This window comes from Oncorhynchus mykiss, chromosome 15 (genome assembly GCF_013265735.2).
Source record: "Oncorhynchus mykiss isolate Arlee chromosome 15, USDA_OmykA_1.1, whole genome shotgun sequence".
In the NCBI taxonomy this organism is placed as follows: Eukaryota; Metazoa; Chordata; class Actinopteri; order Salmoniformes; family Salmonidae; genus Oncorhynchus; species Oncorhynchus mykiss.
The window spans coordinates 1,362,663-1,376,128 of NC_048579.1; the positions used below are offsets into that span (position 1 = coordinate 1,362,663).

The 13,466-nt window shown below is 47.3% G+C and overlaps 1 protein-coding gene across 2 annotated transcripts in view; it reads left to right on the forward strand.

Annotated features, from left to right (window-relative positions):
* Positions 1-13,466, forward strand: part of map3k22 (mitogen-activated protein kinase kinase kinase 22) — a 103,651-nt gene that overhangs the window by 62,023 nt on the left and 28,162 nt on the right. For both annotated transcript variants that reach the window (XM_036945633.1, XM_036945634.1), the window contains exons 10-12: positions 490-563; positions 10,861-10,925; positions 12,925-12,996. In XM_036945633.1, coding sequence (XP_036801528.1) covers positions 490-563; positions 10,861-10,925; positions 12,925-12,996 — 211 coding nt within the window. The remainder of the gene's footprint in view (positions 1-489; positions 564-10,860; positions 10,926-12,924; positions 12,997-13,466) is intronic.

Sequence of the window (13,466 nt, forward strand, 5' to 3'; positions counted from 1 at the left end):
TCAGTCAAATGTGTCTGTTCCCTCGTACATCTCTGTCTCAGTCATAGTAAGGCTAACAATGTGATTATTCTGTTCCCTCGTACATCTCTGTCTCAGTCATAGTAAGGCTAACAATGTGATTATTCTGTTCCCTCGTACATCTCTGTCTCAGTCATAGTAAGGCTAACAATGTGATTATTCTGTTCCCTCCTACATCTCTGTCTCAGTCAAATGTGTCTGTTCCCTCGTACATCTCTGTCTCAGGCATAGTAAGGCTAACAATGTGATTATTCTGTTCCCTCCTACATCTCTGTCTCAGTCATAGTAAGGCTAACAATGTGATTATTCTGTTCCCTCCTACATCTCTGTCTCAGTCAAATGTGTCGGTTCCCTCGTACATCTCTGTCTCAGGCATAGTAAGGCTAACAATGTGATTATTCTGTTCCCTCGTACATCTCTGTCTCAGTCATAGTAAGGCTAACAATGTGATTATTCTGTTGTGTTCTTCAGTTGCTGGAGCCCTTTGGGAGTGCAGGCAACTCTCTGTCCAGCAGCTGTCAATCAATAGACCAAGCATTGGACAGGTGAGACCCTTACTTCTCTGCGATATGAAACATCTATGTATGTAAATTAGTTATGTTTGTTGTCAATAATGTGGAGTGTGTAGTGATTATACTGTTCAGAAACACATGAGGGGGGAGAGGAGGATGAGGGGGGAGAGGAGGATGAGGGGGGAGAGGAGGATGAGGGGGGAGAGGAGGATGAGAGGAGGAGGAGGAGCGGGGGTAGGGAGGAGGAGTGGGCGAGGGAGTGGGAGGGAGGGGAGGAGAGAGAGGGGGAGAGGAGGATGAGAGAAGGAGGGGGTAGGGAGGAGGAGTGGGAGAGGGGAGGAGGTGGGAGGGGGGATGAGGAGGAGGGGGGAGGTGGGAGGGAGAGGAGGGGGAGGTGGGAGCGAGGGGGGGGGGGGGGTGGGAGGGAGGGGAGGAGAGAGGGGGATGAGGAGAGAGGGGGGATGAGGAGAGAGGGGGAGGGAGGGGAGGAGAGGGGGGGGATGAGAGGAGGAGGAGCGGGGGTAGGGAGGAGGAGGTGGGAGGGGAGGAGGGGGGGGAGAGGAGGAGGAGGAGGAGGGGGGGGGAGAAGGAGAGGAAGAGCTCTAAAGGGCAGAGTGAGAGAGCAGGACCAGTCTATTAACTAGAGTCTGTTGACTGACTGGTTAGTAGACTGACCTGTTGACTAACTGTTTTGAACTGAAGTTGGTTCTGACCGGAGGGCGACCAGGTGCGGTCGTGTCCAGTCTGTGGGTGATGTTCAGCTGTTGCTTTGGCTTTAGAGGTCACCTTCAAGGTGAGAGACTGCTGACAATATGAATATTGACTTTGACCATTATATAGTGTCCAGACCGCTCGTCCGCGTGCACCATCGTACGCATGTTGATTTTGTCAACCGACACCAGAAGCGATCAGGACATGCAGGTTAAAATATCAAAACGAACTCTGAACCAATTATATTCATTAGGGGCAGGTCGAAAAGCATTAAACATTTGTCAATTTATCCATCTAGTTGCTGTTGCTAGCTAATTTGTCCTGGGATATAAACATTGGGTTGTTATTTTACCTGAAATGCACAAGGTCCTCTACTCCTACAATTAATCAACAGATAAAACAGTAAACAGAGTTCGTTTCTAGTAATCTCTCCTCCTTCAGGCTTCTTCTTCTTCTTCTGACTTTATTTGGCAGTTGGCAACCAACTTTAAGGTGCATTACCACCACCAACTGGACTGGAGTGTGGACCTCAGTTCATCTTTCAATCACCCCCGTGGGTCTATGCTCCTAAAAGTAAATGAGGAGGTGGGAGAGGCAGGACTGGTAGTGTGTCAAGCGTCACAAATAGAACCAAGTTTGGGACACGAGCGGTGTGGTCAGCATGTTACTGAGAGAGAGAGAGAGAGGTGTGGGCAGCATGTTACTGAGAGAGAGAGAGAGAGAGAGAGAGGTGTGGTCAGCATGTTACTGAGAGAGAGAGGTGTGGTCAGCATGTTACTGAGAGAGAGAGGTGTGGTCAGCATGTTACTGAGAGAGAGAGGTGTGGTCAGCATGTTACTGAGAGAGAGAGGTGTGGTCAGCATGTTACTGAGAGAGAGAGAGAGAGAGGTGTGGTCAGCATGTTACTGAGAGAGAGGTGTGGTCAGCATGTTACTGAGAGAGAGAGGTGTGGTCAGCATGTTACTGAGAGAGAGGTGTGGTCAGCATGTTACTGAGAGAGAGAGAGAGAGGTGTGGTCAGCATGTTACTGAGAGAGAGGTGTGGTCAGCATGTTACTGAGAGAGAGAGAGAGGTGTGGTCAGCATGTTACTGAGAGAGAGAGAGGGAAACGGCTCTACCTACACAAGTGTTATCTAGACAGTGGACAGGGGAACAATGACAGGATATGTTGCTGGAACTTTCCCCTCCAGTGGGCGCCGTGCCCTCTCATCCTGGGTCTCCCCTGCCGTCTGCCTCACTACACACTGGTTCAGACACACACACACAGCGTTAGATGCTTGTTTACGGACATATTCAATCAATCCTTATCCCAGTCCGCTGTCCCGACTTGCTTCAAGATGTCCACCATTGTTCCTGTACCCAAGAAAGCTAAGGTAACTGAGCTAAACGACTACCGCCCCGTAGCACTCACTTCCATCATCATGAAGTGCTTTGAGAGACTAGTCAAGGACCATATCACCTCCACCCTACCCGACACCCTAGACCCACTTCAATTTGCTTACCGCCCAAATAGGTCCACAGACGACGCAACCACACTGCACACTGACCTAACCCATCTGGACAAGAGGAATACCTATGTGAGAATGCTGTTCATCGACTACAGCTCAGCATTTAACACCATAGTACCCTTCAAGCTCATCATCAAGCTCGAGACTCTGGGTCTCAACCCCGCCCTGTACAACTGGGTACTGAACCTCCTGACTGGCCTTCCTCAAGTGGTGAAGGTAGGAAACAACATCTCTACTCCGCTGATCCTCAACACTGGGGCCCCACAAGGGTGCGTTCTCAGCCCTCTCCTGTACTCCCTGTTCACTCATGGCTGCATGGCCATGCACGCCTCCAACTCAATCAAGTTTGCGGACGACACTACAGTGGTAGGCCTGATTACCAACAACGACGAGACGGCCCACAGGGAGGAGGTGAGTGGCATGGCGGAGTGGTGCCTGGAAAATAACCTCTTCCTTGACGTCAACAGAATAAAGGAACTGATCGTGGACTTCAGGAGGGAGCAGAGGGAGCATGACCCCATCCACATCAGCAGGGCCATACTGGACAAGGTGGTAACCTGCACTGGCAGTCTGAAACGGTCCATCCACACAGACATGGTGAAGATGGCACAACAGCGCCTCTTCAACCTCAGGAGGCTTTAAGAAATTCAGCTTGGCCCCTAAGATCCTCACAAACTTCTACAGATAAACCAATGAGAGCATCCTGTCGGGCTGTATCACCGCCTGGTACAGCAATTAAACCGTCCGCAACTGCAGGGCTCTCCAGGGGCTGGTGCTGTCTACAGTATAGCACCTAGTGTCAAGATTAGAGAATATTGGTAAATAAGGTATTTCTGTTTTTTATTTTTAATACATTTGCAAAAATGTTAACCTGTTTTCTCTTTGTTATTATGGGGTATTTTTATTTTTTTATTTTTTATTTAACCTTTATTTAACTAGGCAAGTCAGTTAAGAACCATTTCTTATTTTCAATGACGGCCTGGGAACAGTGGGTTAACTGCCTGTTCAGGGGCAGAACGACAGATTTGTACCTTGTCAGCTCGGAGAACTTGTCAGCTTTAGAACCTTCCGGTTACTAGTCCAACACTCTAACCACTAGGCTACCCTGCCGCCCCAATTGTGATGTCATTATGGGTTATTGTGATGTCATTATGGGGTATTGTGATGTCATTATGGGGTATTGTGATGTCATTATGGGGTATTGTGATGTCATTATGGGGTATTGTGATGTCATTATGGGGTATTGTGATGTCATTATGGGGTATTGTTTGTAGATCGATGAGGATTTTATTTTATTTAACCCATTTCAGAATAAGTCCGTAACGTAATAAAATGTGAAAAAGGGGAAGAGGTCTGAATCCTTTCTAAATGCACTGTTTCTTTAAAGTATTCACACCTCTTGATTTATTCCACATTGTGTTACAGCCTGAATTTAAAATGGATTACGTTGTTTTTCTTCTCACCTATCTACACACAATACCCCATAATGACGTTTCTCTCTCTCTCGTTTTTCTTCACTCTCGTTTCTCTCGCTTTCAAGTTTTTCGTTTCTCTAAAAAAAAAATGCAAATTGATTGAAAATAAAATACAGAAATAATCTAGTTTACATAAGTATTTATACCCCTGAATCAATACTTTATAGAATCCCCTTGGGCAGCGATTTGAGCTGTGAGTTTTCTGGGTAAGTCTCTAAGAGTTTTCCACTCTGGGACTGTACAATATTTGCCCCTGGTTCTTTTCTAAATTCTTCATTCTGTCAAGTTGCCTGTGCTTCATGTCTCAGTATCTGGTGGAAAGCAGACTGAACCAGGTTTTCCTCTGCCTGTGCTTAGCTCTATTTTGTTTATTTGTTTTATCTTGAAACTCTCCAGTCATTGCCGATTACAAGCATACCCATAACACACTCCCTCCATACCCATAACACACTCCCTCCATACCCATAACACACTCCCTCCATACCCATAACACACTCCCTCCATACCCATAACACACTCCCTCCATACCCATAACACACTCCCTCCATACCCATAACACACTCCCTCCATACCCATAACACACTCCCTCCATACCCATAACACACTTCCTCCATACCCATAACACACTTCCTCCATACCCATAACACACTTCCTCCATACCCATAACACACTTCCTCCATACCCATAACACACTTCCTCCATACCCATAACACACTTCCTCCATACCCATAACACACTTCCTCCATACCCATAACACACTTCCTCCATACCCATAACACACTCCCTCCATACCCATAACACACTTCCTCCATACCCATAACACACTTCCTCCATACCCATAACACACTTCCTCCATACCCATAACACACTTCCTCCATACCCATAACACACTTCCTCCATACCCATAACACACTTCCTCCATACCCATAACACACTCCCTCCATACCCATAACACACTCCCTCCATACCCATAACACACTTCCTCCATACCCATAACACACTTCCTCCATACCCATAACACACTTCCTCCATACCCATAACACACTTCCTCCATACCCATAACACACTTCCTCCATACCCATAACACACTTCCTCCATACCCATAACACACTTCCTCCATACCCATAACACACTTCCTCCATACCCATAACACACTTCCTCCATACCCATAACACACTCCCAGCATACCCATAACACACTCCCCCCATACCCATAACACACTCCCCCCCATACCCATAACACACTCCCCCCCATACCCATAACACACTCCCTCCATACCCATAACACACTCCCTCCATACCCATAACACACTCCCTCCATACCCATAACACACTCCCTCCATACCCATAACACACTTCCCCCATACCATAACACACTTCCCCCATACCATAACACACTTCCTCCATACCATAACACACTTCCTCCATACCCATAACACACTTCCTCCATACCCATAACACACTCCCTCCATACCATAACACACTCCCTCCATACCCATTACAACCTCCCAGCATACCCATAACACACTCCCTCCATACCCATTACACACTCCCAGCATACCCATAACACACTCCCTCCATACCCATAACACACTCCCCCCATACCATAACACACTTCATCCATACCCATAACACACTTCCTCCATACCATAACACACTTCCTCCATACCCATAACACACTTCCTCCATACCCATAACACACTTCCTCCATACCCATAACACACTTCCTCCATACCCATAACACACTTCCTCCATACCCATAACACACTTCCTCCATACCCATAACACACTCCCTCCATACCCATAACACAGTCCCTCCATACCCATAACACACTCCCTCCATACCCATAACACACTCCCTCCATACCCATTACACACTCCCAGCATACCCATAACACACTCCCTCCATACCCATAACACACTCCCTCCATACCCATAACACACTCCCTCCATACCCACAACACACTCCCAGCATACCCACAACACACTCCCTCCATACCCACAACACACTCCCTCCATACCCACAACACACTCCCTCCATACCCATAACACACTCCCAGCATACCCATAACACACTCCCTCCATACCCATAACACACTCCCTCCATACCCATAACACACTCCCAGCATACCCATAACACTCCCAGCATACCCATAACACACTCCCAGCATACCCATAACACACTCCCTCCATACCCATAACACACTCCCAGCATACCCATAACACACTCCCAGCATACCCATAACACACTCCCTCCATACCCATAACACACTTCCCCCATACCATAACACACTTCCTCCATACCATAACACACTTCCTCCATACCCATAACACACTTCCTCCATACCCATAACACACTTCCTCCATACCCATAACACACTTCCTCCATACCCATAACACATTTCCTCCATACCCATAACACACTTCCTCCATACCCATAACACACTTCCTCCATACCCATAACACACTCCCTCCATACCCATAACACAGTCCCTCCATACCCATAACACACTCCCTCCATACCCATAACACACTCCCTCCATACCCATTACACACTCCCAGCATACCCATAACACACTCCCTCCATACCCATAACACACTCCCTCCATACCCATAACACACTCCCTCCATACCATAACACACTCCCTCCAAACCCACAACACACTCCCAGCATACCCACAACACACTCCCTCCATACCCACAACACACTCCCTCCATACCCATAACACACTCCCAGCATACCCATAACACACTCCCTCCATACCCATAACACACTCCCAGCATACCCATAACACACTCCCTCCATACCCATAACACACTCCCAGCATACCCATAACACTCCCAGCATACCCATAACACACTCCCAGCATACCCATAACACACTCCCTCCATACCCATAACACACTCCCAGCATACCCATAACACACTCCCAGCATACCCATAACACACTCCCTCCATACCCATAACACACTCCCTCCATACCCATAACACACTCCCTCCATACCCATAACACACTCCCAGCATACCCATAACACACTCCCAGCATACCCATAAAACACTCCCTCCATACCCATAACACACTCCCTCCATACCCATAACACACTCCCTCCATACCCATAACACACTTCCTCCATACCCATGACACACTCCCAGCATACCCATAACACACTCCCAGCATACCCATAACACACTCCCAGCATACCCATAAAACACTCCCTCCATACCCATAACACACTCCCCCTATACCCATAACACACTCCCCCCATACCCATAACACACTCCCCCCATAGCACACTCCCAGCATACCCATAACACACTCCCAGCATACCCATAACACACTCCCTCCATACCCATAACACACTCCCAGCATACCCATAACACACTCCCAGCATACCCATAACACACTCCCTCCATACCCATAACACACTCCCTCCATACCCATAACACACTCCCAGCATACCCATAACACACTCCCAGCATACCCATAAAACACTCCCTCCATACCCATAACACACTCCCTCCATACCCATAACACACTTCATCCATACCCATAACACACTTCATCCATACCCATAACACACTTCCTCCATACCCATAACACACTTCCTCCATACCCATAACACACTTCCTCCATACCCATAACACACTCCCTCCATACCCATAACACACTCCCCCCATAGCACACTCCCAGCATACCCATAACACACTCCCAGCATACCCATAACACACTCCCTCCATACCCATAACACACTCCCAGCATACCCATAACACACTCCCAGCATACCCATAACACACTCCCTCCATACCCATAACACACTCCCTCCATACCCATAACACACTCCCTCCATACCCATAACACACTCCCAGCATACCCATAACACACTCCCAGCATACCCATAAAACACTCCCTCCATACCCATAACACACTCCCTCCATACCCATAACACACTTCATCCATACCCATAACACACTTCATCCATACCCATAACACACTTCCTCCATACCCATAACACACTTCCTCCATACCCATAACACACTTCCTCCATACCCATAACACACTCCCTCCATACCCATAACACAGTCCCTCCATACCCATAACACACTCCCTCCATACCCATAACACACTCCCTCCATACCCATTACACACTCCCAGCATACCCATAACACACTCCCTCCATACCCATAACACACTCCCTCCATACCATAACACACTCCCTCCATACCCATAACACACTTCCTCCATACCCATGACACACTCCCAGCATACCCACAACACACTCCCTCCATACCCACAACACACTCCCTCCATACCCATAACACACTCCCAGCATACCCATAACACACTCCCTCCATACCCATAACACACTCCCAGCATACCCATAACACACTCCCTCCATACCCATAACACACTCCCAGCATACCCATAACACTCCCAGCATACCCATAACACACTCCCAGCATACCCATAACACACTCCCTCCATACCCATAACACACTCCCAGCATACCCATAACACACTCCCAGCATACCCATAACACACTCCCTCCATACCCATAACACACTCCCTCCATACCCATAACACACTCCCAGCATACCCATAACACACTCCCAGCATACCCATAAAACACTCCCTCCATACCCATAACACACTCCCTCCATACCCATAACACACTCCCTCCATACCCATAACACACTTCCTCCATACCCATGACACACTCCCAGCATACCCATAACACACTCCCAGCATACCCATAACACACTCCCAGCATACCCATAAAACACTCCCTCCATACCCATAACACACTCCCCCTATACCCATAACACACTCCCCCCATACCCATAACACACTCCCCCCATAGCACACTCCCAGCATACCCATAACACACTCCCAGCATACCCATAACACACTCCCTCCATACCCATAACACACTCCCAGCATACCCATAACACACTCCCAGCATACCCATAACACACTCCCTCCATACCCATAACACACTCCCTCCATACCCATAACACACTCCCTCCATACCCATAACACACTCCCAGCATACCCATAACACACTCCCAGCATACCCATAAAACACTCCCTCCATACCCATAACACACTCCCTCCATACCCATAACACACTCCCTCCATACCCATAACACTCTTCCTCCATACCCATGACACACTCCCAGCATACCCATAACACACTCCCCCCATACCCATAACACACTCCCCCCATAGCACACTCCCAGCATACCCATAACACACTCCCAGCATACCCATAACACACTCCCTCCATACCCATAACACACTCCCCCCATACCCATAACACACTCCCCCCATAGCACACTCCCCCCATAGCACACTCCCAGCATACCCATAACACACTCCCTCCATACCCATAACACACTCCCTCCATACCCATAACACACTTCCTCCATACCCATAACACACTCCCTCCATACCCATAACACACTCCCTCCATACCCATAACACACTCCCTCCATACCCATAACACACTCCCTCCATACCCATAACACACTCCCTCCATACCCATAACACACTCCCTCCATACCCATAACACACTCCCTCCATACCCATAACACACTCCCTCCATACCCATGACACACGTTATGAAACGTTCTGGAAACCTTTTAAAGAGCAGATTACAAGTGTTATGAAACGTTCTGGGAACCTTTTAAAGAGCAGATTACAAGTGTTATGAAACGTTCTGGGAACCTTTTAAAGAACAGATTACAAGTGTTATGAAACGTTCTGGGAACCTTTTAAAGAGCAGATTACAAGTGTTATGAAACGTTCTGGGAACCTTTTAAAGAACAGATTACAAGTGTTATGAAACGTTCTGGGAACCTTTTAAAGAGCAGATTACAAGTGTTATGAAACGTTCTGGGAACCTTTTAAAGAGCAGATTACAAGTGTTATGAAACGTTCTGGGAACCTTTTAAAGAACAGATTACAAGTGTTATGAAACGTTCTGGGAACCTTTTAAAGAGCAGATTACAAGTGTTATGAAACGTTCTGGGAACCTTTTAAAGAACAGATTACAAGTGTTATGAAATGTTCTGGGAACCTTTTAAAGAGCAGATTACAAGTGTTATGAAACGTTCTGGGAACCTTTTAAAGAGCAGATTACAAGTGTTATGAAACGTTCTGGGAACCTTTTAAAGAACAGATTACAAGTGTTATGAAACGTTCTGGGAACCTTTTAAAGAGCAGATTACAAGTGTTATGAAACGTTCTGGGAACCTTTTAAAGAACAGATTACAAGTGTTATGAAACGTTCTGGGAACCTTTTAAAGAGCAGATTACAAGTGTTATGAAACGTTCTGGGAACCTTTTAAAGAACAGATTACAAGTGTTATGAAACGTTCTGGGAACCTTTTAAAGAACAGATTACAAGTGTTATGAAACGTTTTTGCAACATCAAGCGAATGTGTTATACAAACATTCTCTAGTCATCAGCGCAACAGTTTTTTTTGTCATGAGAACATTTGCTGCGACCTAATGAATGTTCTGGGAAATTTCACATAACCAATTTCGTTTCTCTCTCTCTCTCATTTCTCTGTCTCTCATTTCTCTCTCTCTCTCATTTCTGTCTCTTGTTTCTCTCTACTCTCTTTTTTTTCTCAGCCCTCCTTTTTCCCAGAACAACCGAGACAACAACTATCTGAGCCTCAACTATGAAGGACACCGAGGTATGGGTTCATTCTGACCTTCCTGCTCAATGTGTAAATGGAGGCTATTGGATTCTGGTCCTTTGTGTTATATGTTGTAATGATGTCTGACACTTTGTTTGCTGCTATTTTGGCCAAGTCTCTCTTGGAAAATAGGTTTTTAATCTCAATGAGACTACTTCCTCCCCTCTACCTCTCCTTGTCTCCCCGTGTCTCCCCATCTACCTCCCCGTGTCTCCCCATCTACCTCCCCTTGTCTCCCCATCTACCTCCCCTTGTCTCCCCATCTACCTTCCCCGTGTCTCCCCATCTACCTCCCCGTGTCTCCCCATCTACCTCCCCTTGTCTCCCCATCTACCTCCCCTTGTCTCCCCATCTACCTTCCCCGTGTCTCCCCCTCTACCTTCCCCGTGTCTCCCCCTCTACCTTCCCCGTGTCTCCCCATCTACCTCCCCTTGTCTCCCCATCTACCTTCCCTGTGTCTCCCCATCTACCTTCCCTGTGTCTCCCCCTCTACCTTCCCCGTGTCTCCCCATCTACCTCCCCTTGTCTCCCCATCTACCTCTCCTTGTCTCCCCCTCTACCTTCCCCGTGTCTCCCCCTCTACCTTCCCCGTGTCTCCCCATCTACCTCCCCTTGTCTCCCCATCTACCTCCCCTTGTCTCCCCCTCTACCCTCTCCTTGTCTCCCCCTCTACCCTCTCCTTGTCTCCCCCTCTACCCTCTCCTTGTCTCCCCCTCTACCCTCTCCTTGTCTCCCCATCTACCTCTCCTTGTCTCCCCATCTTCCTCTCCTTGTCTCCCCATCTACCTCTCCTTGTCTCCCCATCTACCTCTCCTTGTCTCCCCATCTACCTCCCCTTGTCTCCCCATCTACCTCCCCTTGTCTCCCCATCTACCTCTCCTTGTCTCCCCATCTACCTCTCCTTGTCTCCCCATCTACCTCTCCTTGTCTCCCCATCTACCTCTCCTTGTCTCCCCATCTACCTCTCCTTGTCTCCCCATCTACCTCTCCTTGTCTCCCCATCTACATCTCCTTGTCTCCCCATCTACCTCCCCTTGTCTCCCCATCTACTTCCCCTTGTCTCCCCCTCTACCTCTATTCAGCATTTCACTGTAAGGTCTTCTACACCTGTTGTATTCAGCATTTCACTGTGAGGTCTACTACACCTGTTGTATTCAGCATTTCACTGTGAGGTCTACTACACCTGTTGTATTCAGCATTTCACTGTGAGGTCTACTACACCTGTTGTATTCAGCATTTCACTGTGAGGTCTACTACACCTGTTGTATTCAGCATTTCACTGTAAGGTCTACTACACCTGTTGTATTCAGCATTTCACTGTGAGGTCTACTACACCTGTTGTATTCAGCATTTCACTGTGAGGTCTACTACACCTGTTGTATTCAGCATTTCACTGTAAGGTCTACTACACCTGTTGTATTCAGCATTTCACTGTAAGGTCTACTACACCTGTTGTATTCAGCATTTCACTGTAAGGTCTACTACACCTGTTGTATTCAGCATTTCACTGTGAGGTCTACTACACCTGTTGTATTCAGCATTTCACTGTGAGGTCTACTACACCTGTTGTATTCAGCATTTCACTGTGAGGTCTACTACACCTGTTGTATTCAGCATTTCACTGTGAGGTCTACTACACCTGTTGTATTCAGCATTTCACTGTGAGGTCTACTACACCTGTTGTATTCAGCATTTCACTGTGAGGTCTACTACACCTGTTGTATTCGGCATTTCACTGTGAGGTCTACTACACCTGTTGTATTCAGCATTTCACTGTGAGGTCTACTACACCTGTTGTATTCGGCACATGTGACTAATAAAACTTGATTTGATTTGTCATCTCAGCTCTCCAGGATGTGGGGATGTTAGGCTTCATAACATTATTTCAGCAATACGTTCTCCCTCCTTCCTCCTGCCTTCAACTAATCATTAGTAGGACATGACTGGTTGGCTGACCGGCTGGCTGACTGACTCTCTGTCTCTGCTCCCCCTGCAGGGCGCCACAGTAAAGGAGGAACTTTCCCTCGTCAATTCCACTTGTCCAATGGCAGCAAAGACTACAGCGATGGTAAGAGGGCTTTCTCCTGAACGATGCTGTTCTTTCGTTACACAGTAAGAGGGCTCTTCTCCTGAACGATGCTGCTCTATCGTTACACAGTAAGAGGGCTTTCTCCTGAACGATGCTGTTCTTTCGTTACACAGTAAGAGGGCTTTCTCCTGAACGATGCTGCTCTATCGTTACACAGTAAGAGGGCTTTCTCCTGAACAATGCTGTTCTTTCGTTACACAGTAAGAGGGCTTTCTCCTGAACGATGCTGCTCCATCACTCCCAGATAGAAGATATGTTTCAGTTCAACCTCTAACACAGGCACAATAATAGTTATGATGAAATCTAGTGCTAGTATCCATATAGGCTTACTACTTCATATAACTCTTAGGACTTTGGATGATTTTTACACTGATAAACAACAGGACACTTCAGCCATACTTTAGGTATACACCACCAGAACAATACAATTAGTTATACAGCTTTCTGTC